Genomic DNA, 23,109 nt, shown 5'->3' with positions numbered 1-23,109 from the left:
AGTTAAAAAGCATAACATCACGAACAACTCTATTCCACTCTCTTTCTCTCTCCTACATGCACGAAGACATTTGGACAAATGGACGGTCCAGATCATCTGGGGCTTCGCTGGTCTATTTTTTATTATATATATATTATACCTTTCTATATATATATATGCATGCATGCCCTAGAAGCTATATATATATATATATATATATATATCTTGACCGGAGGATGGGCTGTTCGGAGGAGTATATTATTTTTAAGTGTAGATTTGTAATAATTATAATGCTAGTGTATGTTATATGTGAGAGGAATGGATTATGTCCATTCACAAATTATATATAATGTTGTGATTTTAATCAAGAATTATCATAATATGTACATTTACAATTAATGCTAAATAATATATATATAGATATTTATATATATAGAGAGTGCCTACAACGTATTTTTTTTTCGGTGCATCTTTAAATTTTTTTATATGATAGTGTACATTATAATTATATAGAACATTTTACAAAATTTCTATCGAAACAGAGTCTAAACTGCTTGTTGTATGCGTACCTGTTTTTTTATACGCGTGGAAAATTTGACAAATATAAAAGAGTGTACCGATGTTGAAAAAAAAAAACGTTGTAGTCGATATATATATATATATAACCATTGATTTTTGCATGGTACTAATTTAATTATCATTTAAAAAGAAGTGAAACTATATGTGCCATCTTGTGTATGTTAATCAAACTTTGATGGTATATAATGCTATTATTGATATAATAATTACTTTTTAATGGGGTGGTGTGTATATATATCTCTATCTCATTATATAGGCTTTTACTTCGGTTTTTACAGTGAGCATACAAAAAAACGAAGTAAAAACCTATTCAAACTCTTTTACTTCGCTTTTGAAAATAGTGCCCTGAAAAAAATTACATACTACTTTGCTTTTTTAAAAAAACGAAGTGAACAATTCATAGTGAAGAGGGCCGTGTTTGGTTGCACAAGCCCGTGACTTATGTTTAGAGATAATAAAAATGCAAAAAAATGGTCAAGCCAAACGCTGCCCTTGTGTACATTTCACTTCGGTTTTTACTTAAAAACCAAAGTGAAATGTGCACAACCATTATTCCCTTGTGCACCTTTAACTTCGGTTTTTACTTTAAAACCGAAGTTAAATGGTTTTATCACCCGAACGGTCATCTCCCTCAAGCCCTTCTCTCTCATCTGTGCAAAAAAACCCCAAAAACCTCCATTAACAACCGTGAGCCAAGACCCATTTTCATTTTCCACACCCTTTTTTTTTGTTTTTTCTTTATTTCTTGCTGCTTTTCTACACTATAAACCGAAATATAGTCCAAAAATCTGTTTTTTTTTTTGTTTTTTAGAGAAAAAAAAAAGCATTTGGCCGTGGGTATTTTCTCCATTGTTTCTTGGTGTTTCTTGCCGGATTTTGACCGGAGTTTTGTCATTGCAAGGGGATTTTGAGCTTCAAAACAGGTATAGATTACTAAAATATGGTTTTGATGATAATTTTTTATTTTTCTATGTTTTTTTTTAAATTTTTTTTATTATTCCGAATTTTATAATTATTTGTTTATTTTGTTAGGTTAAATAATGTGATAAAAATTAGGTTTATTATAAATATATATGTATATTAGTGAATTTTAGAAATTGTGACAATAGATAAATTTATTTTTTAAATATTTGAAAAAAAATAAACAACTTGAAGATGATCAAAGTGTTGTTCATTAGTTTCATTAACTAGTTTGGATTTTTTTTTTTATTATTTGGTTTGATAATTAATTATGTAGTTTACTAATTATGTAATGTTTTAGTAGGGTCGTTGATTGAGTGGTGAACTTTGTTGTTCATTTCGGGTGCATTGAAGAGTAATATTGAAGGTTAGTTATTTTTTTTATTTATATTACTACAAGATTTATGTATAAAGATAAGGCAAATGTAATCATGCATATTAGATTTAGTGAAAGTTATGTTTGAAAATTAGTGAAGTAGGCTCTGGGAAATTTGCGTGCTATGGTGATATAAGGATGGATTGATTTATGCTTGATTATTGTGTTTGTTTGTGTTGTTGTTATAGGAAATTTTGAAATTGTGGTATGCTATAAAAACAGAGGATACTCTGCCGAATTTTTAAAAAATTTATAAGACTAGAACCTAATAATGATGGATTCATCTATGCTTGATTATTGTGTTTGTTTTAATTGGTTTTATAGGTAATTATGAAATTACGGTATGCTATAGAAACAGAGGATACTCTGCCGAATTTTTTAAAAAATTTATAAGACTAGAACCTAATAATGATGGATTCATCTATGCTTGATTATTGTGTTTGTTTGTATTGATTTTATAGGTAATTATGAAATTACGGTATGCTATAGAAACAGAGGATACTCTGTCGAATTTTTAAAAAAATTGATAAGACTAGAACCTAATATAAGTTTTTTTTCTAACTTATTAGGAATTTAATATTGTTATTAGTATGGATAAATCATGGATGCTTGAGAGGAGAGAAACATCACAATTTCAAGATGGATTCAACAAATTTTTAGAGTTTTGCCTAAAGAATTGTAGAGTTTATGTGCAGATGACAATTTCTGAAGGGGAGAACACACCAAATAGGCGAGGCCCAACAAAGAAGAACAATATCAATAATAAAAAAGCTAAGGGAATAAAGAGAAATATTCAGTTTAATGATAAAGGTCAACCTATAGGGAAAGCATATAGTGAGATGCAATCGTACCTTGGAGTTAAAACTAGGAGAACGGTCTCTCTCAATTATAAGGAATGGAGACAAGTCCCACAAGAATTGAAGAATAGAATATGGGAGGATGTATATGTAAGAAAATATTTTAATTACTTTAATATATTGATCATTTTCATGAATTACTTTGCATTTCATTAATCATTTTCATTCTATTTCAGGGTGCCTTTAACATTCCAGAAAATTGGAAACTAGAATTAATTAAATGTGCGGGAAGAATGATAAGAGATTTTAAGACCAACATCACTAGTGACTACATCTACCCTTTGGCAGAAGATGGTATGATAGATGGACTCCAAATCCTTCCTAAGAAATATCCAGAACTTGACCTAGAAGATTGGAGGACATTTGTTAGTCACCGTTTATCTCCTGAGTTTATGGTACTATTATGTATATCTATTATGTATATGATTTATTAGTTTTGAAATACTAATAATTGCTTAAAAACTTATTGTTACTTATTTTTTGTAGGCTTTGCGGGCAGCACAACGTGAAAGAGCTCTCAAATATACTTCGAGGCATTGTACATCTCGTAGAGGGCTTGCCAATGTTAGAGAGGACTTGGTAAGTAATTCACATCACTATTTTACAACTGTCAACTTGTTATGAAGAATATTGCACTCACTAACTTTAATTAATTGTTGTATGTTGTAGAAAATTGAACTAGGTGTGGCAGATGTAGAACGGTACCAAGTTTGGATAAGAGCACGAGAAAAGAAGAAGGTTCTTGTCACAGATTTGGACAAACAAATTGAAGCAAGAATTGTAAGTGGTTTCAAGCAAGTATTTTAAAGTAATGTAGGAATGATAAAGTTCTTATAAGTCACTAATATAAGTGACCACTGGTTTGTTCCACAGAATGAACTGAAAGAAAAAGTTAGTAGTGGAGTGAAAAAGTTCTTATAAGTCACTAATATAAGTGACCACTGGGTCTCACGTCAATCCAGAAAACACTCTGACCGAAGGCCAACCATTTGCCGATCACATCATGAATCGCATCCATGTTAGCCTTCAGTTTATGGTGAGAGAATTTTGCAGAGTGAAGGGAATGAACACAGTCGTCTCAATTCCAGTGGACCCATCATTCATGAATCGCGAGTCAATCTTTATAACTTCAGAGGATGTGGAACAAGTTGCTACTTTGCATATGATTGGAGGCTCAGCAATGATATTCGGATTAAGGTATCCCTTCAACTAATTCTTTGGAATGAAATGAATTTAGAATCAGTTATGAGTACTGCTCTGTGATCTGTTGCAAATTTTCATAGTAAATTGAATGTTTACAGGTTTGGGTAGTCCTATTTATAGGGGAAACTCTGCCGAAAATTTTCAAAAATATTTAACAGTAAAGAAAATTTTGCAGATGCATTTGGGAGTCCCTATTTCCAAATCAGCGTGTCTTTTACAAGTTTTTTGACATTGAACGTCTTAGCATTAATAATGTTAACGATGTAGAACGATCAACCATTGACTTGGCAAATTGGTTGATGACCATGGATAGAGTTGGTCAACTATACTTTATACCTTGGAACATACGGTAAGAAATAGTGTAAACTTTTCTTATTTGATTATTCATATATTAAAATTTTAATTATTTTACTTAACACGCTTCTTATTTTAGGGAACATTGGATGTTGGTGATTGCTATGCCAAAAGGAAAAATCATGTTCTTGGATCCACTGAAATCACACAAACGTCCTGAAGAAATTGATTCAATGATAATGAGGTAAGTTTTAAATTTTTAAAAATATTTCTTAATATGCAACAACTATTACATGTTACTACATTTTAATAACTTTTGTTAATTTTCTTTTTTAAATAGTGCATATTATAAGGCTTCTTGCAATGAATTACTCGGCAATCCTACAAAGATATTCAATGTTGCATGTCCAAGACAACCACAAAGTCATGAATGTGGTTTTTATGTGTTGAAGTACATTAGAGATCTTGTACGGGCATCAAATGCAATAGAAACCCTAAAAGAAAAAGTAAGTTCATTTTTTATAACTTATTTTGGTATCGATAATCTATAAAATTAATTTATATTTATTAATTTTACAGTTTGGTGGGAAGACGCAATATTGTGAGATTGCAGACCTCTTACCAATCCAACACGAATGGTTAGGTCAATTGATGACATACATTTATCAGTAAGCCTATTTTTTTTATAAGTTCGTTTAGTTGTAAGTATAGTTTTTTGTAAATGTATTAATGTTAAGGCTAGTTATCTTACTTAAGTACTTGTATTTTATATGCTCATGTATAACATTTTTAATTAATAAAAGTTATCATTTTTTCATTCAAAAAAAATTCTTAACCAATTTCAATTGTAAAAATATATATAAATGTAAATTCATATAATTAAATTGTTGAAAAAGAATTAGGCCAAAAAATATATATATTAATTAGACCATTTAAATAAAATTAGGCCAAAAAATATATATATAAATAGAAATCGTCCATTTAAAAATAATCAGAAATATATATTAAATAAAAAGGCGGGCACATTCTACTTCGGTTTTTACTAAGAACCGAAGTAGAAAGGGGACTTTCAACTTCGGTTTTTACTAAGAACCGAAGTAGAATGTCCCCTTTCTACTTCGGTTCTTAGTAAAAACCGAAGTTGAAAGTCCCATTTCTACTTCAGTTCTTAGTAAAAACCGAAGTTGAAAGTAGCCCTTTTACTTCGGTTTTACCTAAGAACCGAAGTAGAAAGTGCCAAGGATGGTCGCGTATATTCACTTTCTACTTCGGTTATTATGTAAAAACCGAAGTAGAAAGTGGAGATTCTACTTCGGTTTTTAACTAGTTTTTACTTCGCTCCGAACTACTGCGGTTGCGAATTTTAGCGACAACTGAAGTAAATCAAGTTTAAAAACCGAAGTAAAAGCTCATTTTCCTTGTTGTGACGTGTGGTTTTATCGGTTTAATATTCTAAATATATTATGTTAATATAAATTTAAATACAAGACTGTTACGATAATAATATATAATCTTAATTTTTCCTAATTATATTAATATGACTTTATATATTATAAAATATTATTATTATAATAATATTTAATATAAAATTAAATATTTAATAATTGTATTAATTTGGTAGCAATTGGGTTAAGAATTTTGGACGTTAGACTAGGTTTAGTGTTACTAATTGTGCTATCACGGTATAGTAACAAGAATTACATTCCGACATCCCTAATGTCACGCTTACTCATTACGTAACCCCAACCTATTAGAAACCAAGCCATGTTATTTCACAAGCCGCAATCCTGAACCTAATTCCTCATAGTCAAATACTAATTTGGGAGCGATTAGGTTACGAATTGTTGACGTTAGACTATGCTTAGAGTAAGTAATTCTGCTATCATGGTATAGTAACAATAATTACATCCCGAGTCATTAAAAATGGAATTTGAAAATATTTTCATTTCGAAATTCTATTGTATTGGATTCTAGTGGATTAATGTATTCTATAAATAATATAGGAACTCTTTCAATCAAACAAATATTGCAATTATTCCTATGTTCGTATTTCAGGAAGTAAAAGGACTACAAACGGCCAGAAAATTATTCTAATCGAATTATTCATAAATTTTATATATGGACAATAAGGAAGAACGAAACCCTTTTTACTTTTTTCTGGATCTTCCATCAACTACTCAATCAATTACTTCTTCGTGGAATAATAACAAGAAAATTACTTGATTTTCTTTTATTATATTATCCCCATACCCTTCTTTTTTCCTTCATTAATTTGATTCTTTCTTTCGATGGATATCGGAATTCCATATAATTCGAATTAAAAATGAAAAAGAAATCTAGGAATTAGAATCGTAGGAGTAAGAGCTGTCTTGCGATCATTTCAGATTGATTGGAATCAAGACAAATCAAATAGATGAAGCAAAGAAATAAAATTGAGACATACTACTATGTACATTATATATATATGGAATTGATATCTATTCTAGATATAGAAAGATAAGATAATAATGTCGATTGATATATATTAAATTAATCTCTATCTTCATAGAGCAAACTTTATAGAGTACAATAACAATACTAGTATTGTAATGCCCCAAATTTCCTAATAAGGTTTAGGATCTTGATTAGGAGGCCGGGAGGGCCATAATTGATTTATTATGCTATTTAATGATAATATGCATGTTTAGGTGTATTAAATATGCATGTGAACCCATTTGTGATTAATTGGGTGATTTTCATATTTTGGCCATTTCGGGCATTTTTGGCATATATGTGAAATGGGCGTGGTGCTTTGTTATTATTTGGTTATGCCAGGGCTACCCAGCACAAGACGATCTTAGGAGGTAAGCTAGTGGGAAAGTCACAACGGGATTTAAGCTTGACTCGGAGTAAGTCAAGGGGTATTTAGAGCATTACCGGGTTATTGGATAATGGGAATTAATATTTGGTGATAAATTGGGAGTTAGTAAGATCAGGGGGAAATTCTGGAAGTTTGACTATAATGTCCCTGGGGGTGTTTTCGGGACCCCAAGCATTAGGTTTTATTGGAAGCTACTTAAGCTTGAAGTAACCTTTTAAGAAAATAAAAAGAACGTTCTGTACGTTCTCTCTCCCTAAAAGTTCCCTTTTCGTTTCCCGATCGCATTTTCAAAGGTATCTTGAGTTCTAGGACTCGGAATCAAGTAAGGATCAAGGCATAGCAATCCTAAGGAGAATTAGAAGCTTGTTAACCGGAGGATTTAGTTGGAAACAACTCAATCGGAGGTAATTCAAGTTTAAGTTTTAAGTTTTTAAGCTTGAATTGGATTTTGTGAATCGTTGAGTTTTTAGTTTGTTTGAGCCTTGGTTTTTGGTGGTTTTGGACCATTGGGGAGTTTGGGAACTTTGATTTGATGATTTGGAAATGTTTGGATGGGTTTTCAGAAGGTTTTTAAATGGAAAAAACGAAGAAAAGTGGCTGGTGCGAGGTTGGGCCGCGGCCTTGTTCTTGGGCGCCGCGGCCCTAGCTTGAAGAAGAAGGAGGAGGCTCTGCCAGGGGGGCGGGCTGCGGCATGGCCATGTAGGGCCGCGACCCTTAAGGGAAAAATTGCCCAAAAGTGTGTTTTTGTGATGGAAACTTAGCTCTAAGGGCCTGGGATCGATCCTACTACCTAGTTGAGTGGGATTCGATGTCTCGGAGGCTTGGGTTGGGTTTGGAAGTATTTATTTACTCATTTTGATGAGGTTTTATATTATGGTTGTGACTAGGTTATCACTAGAGGCTTGGAATCGGGATCGTTCTTGTGGCTTGTTTGTTGGTAACCTGTGCTTGAACCCAAGGTAAGAAAACTGCACCCCATATGTGACATGCATGGCTGTGATTGATGCATGTTGGATGTTGAATGTGAACATTGATAGCATAATGAATGCTTGGAAATCTTGCCCATTTGCATATGGTTATTATTGAGGCATGCTGGATGATTAAGTGTGATGCATGTGATGCGCGAGAAACATGTGATTAGGGCATGCCATGAATGATGAATATGAGATTGGTCAGAGCTTGAGTCTCTGAGTTTGTGCATGATCATAATTATGCTAGCAACTGTTTAGTAAGCATGCTGAATGCCCTGTTCTTGGATAATTGGCATATGATACACATTGATAGCATAGCTTACTTGTGCATGGTACTGACTAATTAGTCAGGTTTGGCAAAGGTGCTGGTATCAACTGTGAAGCTGTGACTCATTAGTCAGGTTCGGCAGTGGTACTGGGCACTGGTCACACAGGGCTGACTCATTAGTCAGAATTGGCAAAGGTGTTAGTATCAACTGTGAAGCCGTGACTCACTAGTCAGGTTCGGCAGTGGTACTAGGCACTGGTCACATCGTGCTAACTCACTAGTCATGACAACCCTAGTGTGCTTAGTGCAAGCTATGTCGATTGGACCTAATCGACCCTCTGCATTGAATGACTCAAAGAGCATTAATGCAGGACCGACCTCAAGTTCGATGAATATAAACAAGCATTTATCTAGCCAAGGGCTAGTCATTTAGAGCCATTGCAGGAAAGCCTAAGTAACGGTGTTGTTACACGGCTATGGGCACTGGGCCCCTAGTGACTTGGTTGCCAGTCACTCAGTATGGTTTACCAGGACCTCAAAGTGATATTCACTCATCTGGTCAGAGCTATGAGCTCTGTATGATCATTTTGATCATCATATGCATGGCTTTGGGCACTGAGGCCCCAGTGACTTGCTTGTTGGTCACTCAGCATGGTTTACCAGAACCTGTTGAAGGTTAGAGGCTTACCCAACAGCCAGCCTTCCATTTGAATTAGTGACTTGCTTGTCAGTCACTCAGTATGGTTTACCAGAACCTGCTGAAGGTTAGAGGCTTACCCAACAGCCACCCTTCCACTTGAATTAGTGACTCGCTTGTCGGTCACTCAGCATGGTTTATCGGAACCTCAAGTGTTGCGACACTCATCTAATTAGGATTGACTTGATAGTCCTCCAGTCAGAAGGCCAGGATTTCTTAACCTGGATACCCCAGCATTTGTTGGAATTCATTTGCATGCTGAATAGAGCTATGATTGCTAGGCATGCCAGATATGATTTGATATCTTGATATGACTGTTTATGAGCATATGAGTTTTCTTGCTGGGCTTCGGCTCACGGGTGCTTTGTGGTGCAGGTAAAGGAAAAAGGGAAGCTGGACCATCCTTGAGTTGGAGAGCTCAGGTGATGACATGTACATATGCAGCTTCTCGACCAATACTTGGGCGAGGTTTGAAAGTGGAACTAGGGCTGAACCCTGTTTTGCCGCTTAGAACGGCCTGTTGTAAACACTTTCTTGTAATAAACTCTGAAATTATATTTTTGGGATCCCAATGTATACAGTAAACGTTTTAGTGAAACGTTATACCCTAATGAAATTTTTTAACCCCTAAACCGCTAATCATGCTTAGTTACACGTTTATGGCCAAACTACTCGATTAGCGAGTTTAGCACTGTTTGCAATGTGCACTGTAGCGGTCCCTGGAGTTGGGGTGTTACAAGTATAGTATGGTAGAAAAATATATTTTTCTACCATACTAGATAGTATCTCATAGAATACTGTTAATTCTAGTTCGCTCATTTCATTTAAAACACGAAATTGGAATCCTTTTTATTGTATTTCTTCTCTTCAATCATTGATAAGAACTAAAAAGTCACAAGTTTAATTCAAATTAATCACTTTGACTTACTGTTTTTACGTATATTATAAGTAAAAAAGCAGTAGGAACTAGAATGAACAGTGCAGTAGCAATAAATGCGAGAATATTTACTTCCATAATTTCATCGTTTCATTTTTCTTTAATTCGAAATAACTCGGGATTTAATCCCATAGAGATGATAAATATTTTGTGTGTAAATTCGACGGGATGAATTACATTTCGATGTAATCGAATCGGATCAATATCATGAATAACAATATCTGACAAATTGATTCATCGTCAAGAATTGAATAGTATAACATAGGAAGATCTTTTATCCATACCGAATTCAAAAGTAAATTCCTGATACAATTACATTCAAAAATGACTTTACTCTCTTGTTATTTCTATTTTTAATTCTTTTCCACCCGTTCCATTCTTTTTCTATAACCTACCGCCCTCTTTGGACAATCATTTGATGAAGTATCATTTTACACTTGCATTGGTTGTAAACAAACCCAAACAAATAATAGAATAAATTAAAAAAATAAAAAGAAAAGGGATTCCTGTTGGGAATTAAATTCTCCTGTTTGTACTCCCTTTCACAAAAAATGGAAGGGATGAATTGCTCTATTTTTTTTATTGGATTTGGATCTATCGGGACTGACGGGGCTCGAACCCGCAGCTTCCGCCTTGACAGGGCGGTGCTTTGACCAATTGAACTACAATCCCAGGGAAATAACATAATAAAATGTACAGCCTACAATACATAGTTTTATGATTTCATTCTTTCAATGAAATTTTTTTTCTTTACCTTTTTTTTTTCCTTTTTCCTTAGACTTTACATTTCCAGATCTTGATAGGAATCTAAATCATTAGCAAGATAAGATCAAAACTTGTTGAAAAAAAGAAATAGAGTAAATAAATAGCGATAACGATAAGATATATCAATATCAGAATAGAAAAGTTTGACTTTTGATTTTTTCGATGGGTATCGAGCATTTTTGGAGAAGAACAAATGGTTTATCATTTCATGGCAGATCGGCGAATTTTTGGGCCGAGCTGGATTTGAACCAGCGTAGACATATTGCCAACGAATTTACAGTCCGTCCCCATTAACCGCTCGGGCATCGACCCGGGAAGAATCAATCCAGGCTTAGTGATAATCCATGATCAACTTCCTTTCGTAGTACCCTACCCCCAGGGGAAGTCGAATCCCCGCTGCCTCCTTGAAAGAGAGATGTCCAAAACCGCTAGACGATGGGGGCATACTTGCCCGACCGCCATGATACTATGATCATAGTATGAATAGTTTTTTGAAATTGTCAATATAATGGAAGCGTATGCTCAATTCAAAGGATCTTTCTATATTTCACGATTATATATAATTTTTTGATAATTTCTATTCATGACTCGTTCATTCTAATCGACATTCTATAATTCCATAACTAAATCTATTTTCTTTCTTTTTTTCTTAAAATTTGAATTTTTTTTTCTCTAATAATTAATAATTTTGTTTGGGGGACAGGCCAAATCACTTTATTAATAATTCGAGGAACTATTTTTGATCTAGGTTGAAGTAGGTACAGGTATCAATCAAATGAATTTCGTTATGATGTCAATTAGGATCTGTCTTCAAACAATTCATTGCATTGATATTTATCAAATCCAATATCAATATCCAATTCAAAAAAAAAAAAATCAGATAGATAATTGATGAATAATAAGACAATTCATGGTTCAAGTGATTATTAAGAATAGGAAAGGATAACCGAATCGAGTTAACTTGGTCGGGTTACAGACCAATAATTTTTTTTATATATTAGAAACCCATTCGAAAAAAAATATCATAAAAAAATAATAGAAGCCTCAACCACTCTGAAAACGAAATCGAGTGTTCGAAAATGAAATGGTTGAAGTAGTTAAATAGGAGGATCACTATGACTATAGCTCTTGGTAAATTTACCAAAGACAAAAATGATTTATTTGATATTATGGATGACTGGTTACAGAGGGACCATTTCGTTTTTGTAGGTTGGTCCGGTCTATTGCTCTTTCCTTGTGCCTATTTCTCTTTAGGGGGTTGGTTCATGGGTACAACCTTTGTAACTTCATGGTATACCCATGGATTAGCAAGTTCCTATTTGGAAGGATGCAACTTCTTAACTGCCGCTGTTTCTACTTCTGCTAATAGTTTAGCACACTCTTTGTTGTTACTTTGGGGTCCTGAAGCACAAGGAGATTTTACTCGTTGGTGTCAATTAGGCGGTCTGTGGACTTTTGTTGCTCTCCACGGCACTTTCGCACTAATAGGTTTCATGTTACGTCAATTTGAACTTGCTCGATCTGTTCAATTACGACCTTATAATGCAATCGCATTCTCCGGTCCAATTGCTGTTTTTGTTTCTGTATTCCTGATTTATCCGCTAGGTCAGTCTGGTTGGTTCTTTGCGCCAAGCTTTGGTGTAGCAGCTATATTTCGATTCATCCTCTTTTTCCAAGGGTTTAATAATTGGACATTGAACAAATTTCATATGATGGGAGTTGCAGGGGTATTGGGTGCTGCTTTGCTATGTGCTATTCATGGTGCTACCGTAGAAAACACTTTATTTGAAGATGGTGATGGTGCAAATACATTCCGTGCTTTTAACCCAATTCAAGCTGAAGAAACTTATTCAATGGTCACCGCTAACCGCTTTTGGTCCCAAATATTTGGGGTTGCTTTTTCCAATAAACGTTGGTTACATTTCTTTATGTTATTTGTACCAGTAACCGGTTTATGGATGAGTGCTCTTGGAGTAGTCGGTCTGGCTTTGAATCTACGTGCGTATGACTTCGTTTCTCAGGAAATCCGTGCAGCGGAAGATCCTGAATTTGAGACTTTCTACACCAAAAATATTCTCTTAAACGAGGGTATTCGTGCTTGGATGGCGGCTCAAGATCAGCCTCATGAACATCCCTTAAACGAGGGTATTCGTACTAATTGTGCTATCACGGTATAGTAACAAGAATTACATCTCGACATCCCAAATGTCCCTCCTACTCATTACGTAACCCTAACCTATTAGAAACCAAGCCATGTTATTTCACCAGCCGCAATCTCGAATCTTATCCCTCGTAGTTGAATACAAATTTGGTAGCAATTGGGTTAAGAATTTTGGACGTTAGACTAGGTTTAGTGTTACTAATTGTGATATCACGGTATAGTAACAAGAATTACATTCCGACATCCCTAATGTCACGCTTACTCATTACGTAACCCCAACCTATTAGAAACCAAGCCATGTTATTTCACTAGCCGCAATCCCGAACCTAATTTCTCATAGTCGAATACTAATTTGGCAGCGATTAGGTTACGAATTGTTGACGTTAGACTATGCTTAAAGTAGGTAATTCTGCTATCATGGTATAGTAACAATAATTACATCCCGAGTCATTAAAAACCCCAACCGATTAGAAACCAAGCAATGTTATTTCACCAGCCGCAATTAGTGTTACTAATTGTGCTATCACGGTATAGTAACAAGAATTACATTCCGACATCCCTAATGTCACGCTTACTCATTACGTAACCCCAACCTATTAGAAACCAAGCCATGTTATTTCACAAGCCGCAATCCCGAACCTAATTCCTCATAGTCGAATACTAATTTGGCAGCGATTAGGTTACGAATTGTTGACGTTAGACTATGCTTAGAGTAAGTAATTCTGCTATCATGGTATAGTAACAATAATTACATCCCGAGTCATTAAAAACCCTAACCGATTAGAAACCAAGCAATGTTATTTCATCAGCCGCAATCTCGAATCTAATTCCTCGTAGTTGAGTACAAATTTGGCAGCAATTAGGTTACAAATTTTGGACGTTAGACTAGGTTTATTGTTACTAATTGTGCTATCACGGTATAGTAACGAGAATTACATCCCGAAATCCCAAATGTCCCGCCTATTCATTACGTAACCCCAACCTAGTATAAACCAAGCCATGTTATTTCACAAGTAGCAAACCCGAACCTAATTCCTCATAGTCGAATACTAATTTGGTAGAGATTAGGTTACGAATTGTCAACGTTGGACTATGCTTAGAGTTGCTTATTGTGATATCGTTGTAATGCCCCGGATTCCCTATTATGGTTAATGGCTGGATTAGTAGGCCGGGAGGGCCATAACTGTTTAATTATGCCATTAAATGTGTTTATGCATGTTTATAAGAATTATATTATAATATGATGTTAAATGCATGCATGTGAGTCCACATTTGTTTACAGGGGTGTTTTGTTAATTTGGCCTGTTGAGGGTATAATTGAATATTTGTCTGCGTGTTAATGATATATTGTGAGACCACATTATAATGTGGATTGGTTCGAGTATTTCGACATGAGACGATCTTTAATTATGATTTATCGATTTGGTCATAACAGGTTTGAGCTCGGGGCTCGGGGTGAGACTTGTGGTGATATTAATGGTTATAGCGTTACCGGGGATTTTAGGGTAACGGGATATGAACTATTGGTGTTTGAGGATATTGAGATTAGCGGGAATTGGGAAGCGTTAATTATGATTAACGGGTTAAGCGAAAAGTACCAATTTTACCCCTAGAGTAGCTTGGAAGGCTTTAGATGACACAAGGGCAATTTGATCATTTTAGGGGTGGATATATGGGACTTATGTGACTGTAGAAGGTGGTAGAATAAACAGAACAAAAACAGGGGTTTGCTTCTTCCTTTCCCGTACATCATCTTCTTCATTTCTTCTTTAAGGGTTTTGAATTCTTGGTGGAGATTCAACCAAGGGAAATTGAAAGTCTGGGTTGGAGCACTTGTTTTAGCTTGTGTGGGAGGTTTAAAGCTAGTTTCAAGGTGAGTTTTGGCCATTTATCACAGCTGGTGCTCTGTTTTACTTTTAGTTTTTAGTTTATGTTTTTGATGTGGGAAGTGAGAATCAAAGGGGGTTTTAGTGTTAGTTTGATTGGGGTTTGATGAGAGTGAGCTAAGGGTGTTATTTGGGGGTTTAATTGTATGTTAGGAAGAGGTTTTATGAAGGTTTTTAGGACTGGTTTGAGAGGAAATCGCACAGGGAAAAAAAACGGGTTCGTGCGTGGGCATGTTGCTGAACTGGGCTGGGCGCCGCGGCGCAGCAGGGGTGCGCCGCGGCCCTTGGCATTTGGCAGGCAGGGAGCCCTCTCTGTTTGAGGGTGCGCCGCGGCGCAGCAGGGGAGGGCCGCGGCCCTTAAGGCCAATTTTGCTAAAATGTGGTTTTTAGCTTGGGGATTCAAACCATAGGCCTCGGGATTGGACCTAATACCCAGTTGGGTAGTATTTGATGTCTCGGGGGCTGGGATTTGGTTTGGGAACCCTCAGTTATCATTTTTATTGATGAATCCTATAATTTGGTTGTGACCAGGTGACCGTCAAGGAATTTAAAGGTTGATCGTTCTCAGGGGTCGTTCATATAATAATTCTCACTCGAACCAGAGGTAAGAAAACAGTGTATGAATACAGTTGCACCCTGTATAGGTATATGACATGCATGGTTTGATATTGAGGCCTGTTGGTTGATATATGTGGACATGGATTGCATATTAAATGCTAATGAACGCTGATTACCTGTTTAAGACACTGACTAGTTAGGGACCGACTCTAAAGTCGAGAATCATGCATTGAATGGCTCTATGGCATTTATGCTAGACCAACCCTAAGGTCGAAGAACTATTAAGCGCTTGCCTGGTCTACGACCAGATGAATATAGCCAAGGTATATGACCCCGGTGACCGTTTGTCACATGGCTAAGGGACGTTGTCCATAGTGTCGACTCTAGAGTCGTGAGGAAGGTTATGTTGGTGACCAATCACCATGCACCTGTCCTGAGCAAACTTATGAAAGAATCACTTATCAGTTAAGCCCTGGTGACCCTATCGTCACATGGCTAGAGGGAGCGATGCTCATTATTGTGGCTTTTGGCTATTGTCACCTATTTGTCGGACCGATAGTCCTGAATGGTTATTATGATCGTTGTTGATATTATATCATGCTTTATTGTGTTTTCTTGCTGGGCCTTGGCTCATGGGTGCTATGTGGTGCAGGTAAAGGGAAGGAAAAGCTTGACCAACCCTGAGTGGAGAGCTTGGGTGATGTGATGTACATACAAGGCCGCTTGACCGCCACGGTCAAGGAGTTCTCAGAGGGACTAGGGGTTTACCCTATTTTTGCCGCTTAGGCCGGCGGGGTCTGTAAATCTGAAACAGTAGCAACTCTTTTGTATTACGAACTACTTGTAACATTTTAAAAGGCTCATGAGCAGTTTATTTACTTAATGAAGTGTACCCTTTCCTTTTTATTGGTTTTTCACCTTAACCTGATAATAGTACCTAGAACACGTTTTTAACCAAAGGACTCGGGTAGCGAGTCAAATTTCCGGTTCACTGTTCACCGTAACTGTTCTGGGGTAACGAGGGCGTTACAATCGTGGTATAGTAACAAGAATTACATCCCGACATCCCTAATGACCCGCTTACTCATTAATAACCCCAACCGATTAGAAACCAAGCCATGTTATTTCACCAGCCGCAATCTCGAATCTAATCCCTCATAGTTGAATACTAATTTGGCAGCAATTAGGTTACAAATTTTGGACGTTAGACTATGTTTAGTGTTACTAATTATGCTATTACGGTATAGTAACAAGAATTACATCCCGACATCCCTAATGTCCCGCTTACTCATTACGTAACCCCAACCTATTAGAAACCAGGCCATGTTATTTCACAAGCCGCAATCCCGAACCTAATTCCTCATAGTCGAATACTAATTTGGCAGCGATTAGGTTACGAATTGTGGACGTTAGACTCTGCTTAAAGTTACTTATTGTGCTATCGTGGGATAGTAACAAGAATTATATACCGACATCCCAAATGACCCGCTTACTCATTAATAACCCCAACCGATTAGAAACCAAGCCATGTTATTTCACCAGCCGCAATCTCGAATCTAATCCCTCGTAGTTGAATACTAATTTGGCAGCAATTAAGTTACGAATTTTGGACGTTAGACTAGGTTTAGTGTTACTAATTGTGCAATCACGGTATAGTAACAAGAATTACATTCCGACATCCCTAATGTCGCACTTACTCATTACGTAACCCCAGCCTATGAGAAACCAAGCCATGATATTTCACAAGCCGCAATCCCAAACCTAATTCCTCATAGTCGCATACTAATTTGGCAGTGATTAGGTTACGAATTGTCGACGTTAGACTATGCTTAGAGTTGCTTATTGTGCTATCGTGGTATAGTAACAAGAATTACATCCCGACATTCCTAATGACCCGCTTACTCATTAAAAACCCCAACCGATTAGAAACCAAGCAATGTTATTTCACCAACCGCAATCTCGAATCTAATCCCTCGTAGTTGAATACTAATTTGGCAGCAATTAGGTTACGAATTTTAGACGTTAGACTAGGTTTAGTGTTACTAATTGTGCTATCACGGTATAGTAACAAGAATTACATCTCGACATCCCAAATGTCCCTCTTACTCATTACGTAACCCCAACCTATTAGAAACCAAGCCATGTTATTTCACCAGCCGCAATCTCGAATCTTATCCCTCGTAGTTGAATACAAATTTGGTAGCAATTGGGTTAAAATTTTTGGACGTTAGACTAGGTTTAGTGTTACTAATTGTGCTATCATGGTACAGTAACAAGAATTACATTTCGACATCCCTAATGTCACGCTTACTCATTACGTAACCCCAACCTATTAGAAACCAAGCCATGTTATTTCACAAGCCGCAATCCCGAACCTAATTCCTCATAGTCGAATACTAATTTGGCAGCGATTAGGTTACGAATTGTTGATGTTAGACTATGCTTAGAGTAAGTAATTCTGCTATCATGGTATAGTAACAATAATTACATCCCGAGTCATTAAAAACCCCAACTGATTAGAAACCAAGCAATGTTATTTCACCAGCCGCAATCTCGAATCTAATTCCTCGTAGTTGAGTACAAATTTGGCAGCAATTAGGTTACAAATTTTGGACGTTAGACTAGGTTTAGTGTTACTAATTATGCTATCACGGTATAGTAACGAGAATTACATCCCGACATCCCAAATGTCCCGCCTATTCATTACGTAACTCCAACCTAGTAGAAACCAAGCCATGTTATTTCACAAGTAGCAAACCCGAACCTAATTTCTCATAGTCGAATACTAATTTGGCAGTGATTAGGTTACGAATTGTCGACGTTGGACTATGCTTAGAGTTGCTTATTGTGCTATCGTGGTATAGTAACAAGAATTACATCCCGACATCCCTAATGACCCGCTTACTCATTAATAACCCCAACCGATTAGAAACCAAGCCATGTTATTTCACCAGCCGCAATCTCGAATCTAATCCCTCGTAGTTGAATACTAATTTGGCAGCAATTAGGTTACGAATTTTGGACGTTAGACTATGTTTAGTGTTACTAATTGTGCTATTACGGTATAGTAACAAGAATTACATCCCGACATCCCTAATGTCCCGCTTACTCATTACGTATCCCCAACCTATTAGAAACCAGGCCATGTTATTTCACAAGCCGCAATCCCGAACCTAATTCCTCATAGTCGAATACTAATTTGGCAGCGATTAGGTTACGAATTGTGGACGTTAGACTCTGCTTAGAGTTACTTATTGTGCTATCGTGGGATAGTAACAAGAATTACATATCGACATCCCAAATGACCCGCTTACTCCTTAATAACCCCAACCGATTAGAAACCAAGCCATGTTATTTCACCAGTCGCAATCTTGAATCTAATCCCTCGTAGTTGAATACTAATTTGGCAACAATTAGGTTACGAATTTTTGACGTTAGACTAGGTTTAGTGTTACTAATTGTGCAATCACGGTATAGTAACAAGAATTACATTCCGACATCCCTAATGTCATACTTACTCATTACGTAACCCCAACCTATTAGAAACCAAGCCATGATATTTCACAAGCTGCAATCCCAAACCTAATTCCTCATAGTCGAATACTAATTTGGCAGTGATTAGTTTACGAATTGTCGACGTTAGACTATGCTTAGAGTTGCTTATTGTGCTATCGTGGTATAGTAACAAGAATTAAATCCCGACATCCCTAATATCTCGCTTACTCATTACGAAACCCCAACCGATTAGAAACCAAACCATGTTATTTCACAAGCTGAATCCTGAAACTAATGGGAATTTAGCGAATATACTGGAGTCTATCTTGACGTTGAGGAATATTATTAGTGACTAATTAGGTATCGGGAATTAAGCGGGAAATATTAGAGACACTCGAGGAGTTAGTGGGAATTGGGTAAAATGACTAGAATGCCCTTAAGTGGATTATAGGGTTAGGAATAAAGGGGAGGGAATTATGGTCATTTGGCTTTTTAAGGATGGAATTACTGAGACTTTATGCTAGTGGGAAGTGTAGAGAAGTGTGTAGAAGTCTGAAAGAGAGAAAAGAAGAAAAAGGAAGGAAAAAGAAAGGGAGAAAATCTAGGTATTTGGGGTGCTTGGGATGAGTGGAGTATGGTCATAAGGTTGTTTTTGAGTTTAGGAAAGATTTGGAGGAGTTGTGGTTGAAGTTGGTTGAGAACACACTTTAGTTGTTTTTTAAATTCTTGTTTTTTTACCTCAGTTTTTTAGAACCTGTTTTTAGAAAACAAGGCCAAACACACTGCATTGTTTTTCAAACTGTTTTTTAGTGTTGAATCTAACAATTTTCAAAAAACAAGTGTCAACTTTCCCTCCCCTATCATATCTAACAATTTTCCAATCTTCCTAGCCAAAGAAATGAACTTTTAACTAGATAGAAACATTCCAAGTTTAACTAAATTAAATATAATTGCTCACATTCAAATAAATAAATATAATGGCTTAAATTGTATATAATCGTTACTTTCAAGTTTCAAATAATATAATATAACACAATGAAGAAGCAGTAAACAAAGTATGCAATAGAATATAATGTAATTCTCTGATCAAGAACCTGAAATATGCAAATTTAATACAACACCAAAAACTGATAAGCAAATAACAATAGTAAAACAAACAAAATAAAACTAAAGAACAAAAAATTAAATAGATGACACCACAAAGTTTATACCGGTTCAGCCAAAAACTCTTGTGAGATGATCAGTGTATGTAGTCAGTCACATGGCACAAAAGATGCTTATGGCAGTAAATGAACCAACCCAAAACCCATTTGCTCTTTTTCACAAAATTTCTCTGATGAAAACATGTTAAATCTAAATATATGAGACCATATGATATATACTAGGCAATAGAATAACTCATACACAACATAAAACTTACAAACATATATACATAAATTGATTATACGATATTCAATTGAAATTGAATTTTGGATTGTAATTATGTGCAGCAAAAATGTAATGACCCACTACTCTAGACTTTTGGACCATTAACAAAACTATACATACAAAACCTTAATAGAACTTACATTTGCGAAAATACCATAATTTTATTAAGTAACTTGTAAAAATAAGAGTTACTTACAAAATATCAAGAAGGATATGGGATCCCATTGTCTTTAAAACAAAACATAACTTAAAGTAAAAAGGCGTTACATAGAAAATGCGGAAAAATTACATATAAACCCATAAAGAAAAGACTACATCCTCGAAATCGAACACTCGACTCCTTGAATCCATTCACCATCGATACACAATCCCAAGCATCCACGAACCTTACCGCCACTAAAGCTATTTTCCTGCACATAAAACAAAAAGGAATGAGCCTAATGCCCAGCAAGGAAAATCTAACACATACATCAAGTACATAAATTTCATAATAAACATAAAGACATATCATAACACTTATTACATACACTTATTATAATGGCCATTATTACTTGGGGTCCCATAGACTAAACAAGTCATATGCCCATGAGATTAGTGGGGTCCTACTAGCTAAGTAGGTCATATGCCCATAATCTATTTGGGGTCTTGTTAGTCTTATGGGTCATATGCCCAAGCCTACAAACATACATACATATTCATAACATATTTATAACATATTTCATAACATAACACATAAGATAACATAAGCATAAAACATATAGATTCTATCCTATTTTCCTTACCAAAGTTACTGGGATATGTGGACAGTGTTGGGACTTTGGAACACTCCTAATAATCATTATGAAAAAGAGTGAGTCTAATGAAGAAAAAGAGATGAAAAGGAATGGGAAGACTAAACCATTGAAAAACATACTTACCAAAACTTATGTGCTCAAGAACTTAAATTTCCTAACCAAAATAAAGATTAAGGTTAGAGGCTGAGTAGAAGATTATGAGAACTTAAATACAGAATTGAACTAGAGTTTTGGGCTACCTTGAAGACTTGTAAGACCAATCTACTCCTCAAACCGAAATACTCTAAAACCTTACTCCCCAAAGTGTTTGATAAGCTTAGGATGATCAAGCTTATGATTCCCAAACCCAGGTGTTTATACTCTCACACTCACTTAGCACTTGCAGCCTCTGAACTTAGAGCAAAAGATGAATAATGACTGGGTACTAGGTCCTATTTATAGAGTTTAGGAATGAAAGGATCTTGATTTTACTTGAATAAAAATAATAGCTTTTTAGGTGAAAAATATTTGAATAATCGTTCAGCAGAGGCTGAAGACTCGTTCAAAAAGATGCTGGACTTATCAAGAGGTTGAATGGCTGAATGGAAAAAGAATTAAAAAACTTTCAAAACATACTGAAGGAGGCGATATATCGCCCCCTGTAGGCGATATATCGCCTGGGCCAGTATGCCCGAGGCAGTTGTGCATCGTCTCGTGTTTTCCGTATCTACGTGCTGCGATATATCGCCCCCTATAGCTGCAATATATCGGCACACACTGATTAATTAAACACGAAATTACACATTTTTAGCTAAGTTTGAATGGAGTAAACAGCCTTGACTAAGCCCTCAACGTATTCAAAGCTGCTGACTGACCTTATAGCATTCAAACTTTACTCCTTATTGAATTAAATCCTCAAAATACTTAATCCTTAATCACCCATTCATAACATGTGCTTAAAATCCTATTGGTCCTCATCTAAACCCTATAGTATAATAAATATTATCCTTAATATCAGTCATATAATCAAACCTTAGGTTAAACTTAATATTCTTAAACTATAGGTTAAACTTAGAAAATCTATAAGTACTACTATGAGTGTCCAAATAATTCCCGGTCTGAACCAAAAATCCACAGTTACAAAGATAATACTATACATACTATAATACTACTAAATAATTAACTAAGTAAAGTTCTTGGACTCTACAAAAAATACCCTAACATATCCTTTCGTGGTAGAAATTTGAGTTTTTTCAGTTTCGTGGTAGAAATTTTATAACATATTAGAGTTGAATTTTTGCAAACTAATTTTTAAATCAGATGATTAAAATATATTATAACTAGACTAAAATATCCTATTAACACCTTACTATAATTTGTAATTTATCTTTACAAATATCATTGCTGCACGTGTCAGCTCATCATCCGTACACACCACAAAATCAAAACCGCCTCTTATTCAGAATCTCAAACTCAAACCCTAAATACACACTTTACCTTTCAATTTCTCTTCAACACAATTTCGAATTGAAAAAATGTTGAGGCTAACGTCCAAGAGAATTCTATAAGGTCTAGCTTCACGGTCGGCACAGTCGCTACCACGAGAGGGTCGTCGACCACTACAACAACCCCGAATGTTGGATCGTTTGACAAGACTGATCCAACGGTGGGGACTGACCTCGTTGGAGCACCAGCGTGTGGCGATGTCATGAAGCTTCAAATCAAGGTCGACGAGAGCACGGGCAAGATTGTCGATGCTTGCTTCAAGACCTTCGGCTGTGGATCAGCTATCGCCTCTTCCTCTGTCGATTAGTATTTTTTTTCCCTATTCATTGTGAAAATCATGTATTTAGAACTTAGTTTTCAGCTGGGTTCAAAGAAAAATTGTTTGTTCTGATTGTTTACATATGCAGTAATCGAAAATTGAGCGTTCCCAATATGTGGGAACTTATCCAAATTGAATGCTAGTTTACAACATCTTGTTTTATGATGTCGATGATCGAATATGATGGGTTTTGGTTTGTAGTAATTTTCATAGCCATCATCTTTTTTAAAAGAAAAT

The 23,109-nt window shown here is 35.7% G+C and overlaps 1 protein-coding gene and 2 non-coding genes across 3 annotated transcripts; 1 reads left to right on the top strand and 2 right to left on the bottom strand.

Annotated features, from left to right (window-relative positions):
- Nucleotides 1-10,579: 10,579 nt before the first annotated feature.
- TRNAD-GUC (transfer RNA aspartic acid (anticodon GUC)) lies at nucleotides 10,580-10,653 on the bottom strand. The gene has a single exon. It is a non-coding gene; the product is annotated as a tRNA-Asp (tRNA).
- Nucleotides 10,654-10,974: 321 nt separating this feature from the next.
- TRNAY-GUA (transfer RNA tyrosine (anticodon GUA)) lies at nucleotides 10,975-11,058 on the bottom strand. Its single transcript has one exon. It is a non-coding gene; the product is annotated as a tRNA-Tyr (tRNA).
- A 541-nt stretch (nucleotides 11,059-11,599) lies between these two features.
- Nucleotides 11,600-22,860, top strand: LOC133817471 (photosystem II D2 protein-like). Its single transcript, XM_062250337.1, has 2 exons — nucleotides 11,600-12,917; nucleotides 22,591-22,860. The coding sequence occupies exons 1-2, from the start codon at nucleotides 11,862-11,864 to the stop codon at nucleotides 22,858-22,860; spliced, it is 1,326 nt and encodes a 441-aa protein (XP_062106321.1). The 5' UTR covers nucleotides 11,600-11,861.
- The last annotated feature ends 249 nt before the right edge of the window (nucleotides 22,861-23,109 follow it).

The sequence above is a fragment of the Humulus lupulus genome, chromosome 1 (assembly GCF_963169125.1).
Source record: "Humulus lupulus chromosome 1, drHumLupu1.1, whole genome shotgun sequence".
Classification (NCBI taxonomy): domain Eukaryota; kingdom Viridiplantae; phylum Streptophyta; class Magnoliopsida; order Rosales; family Cannabaceae; genus Humulus; species Humulus lupulus.
The sequence above is the reverse complement of the archived record's forward strand: the minus strand, read 5'-3'. Positions and strand labels throughout refer to the sequence as shown.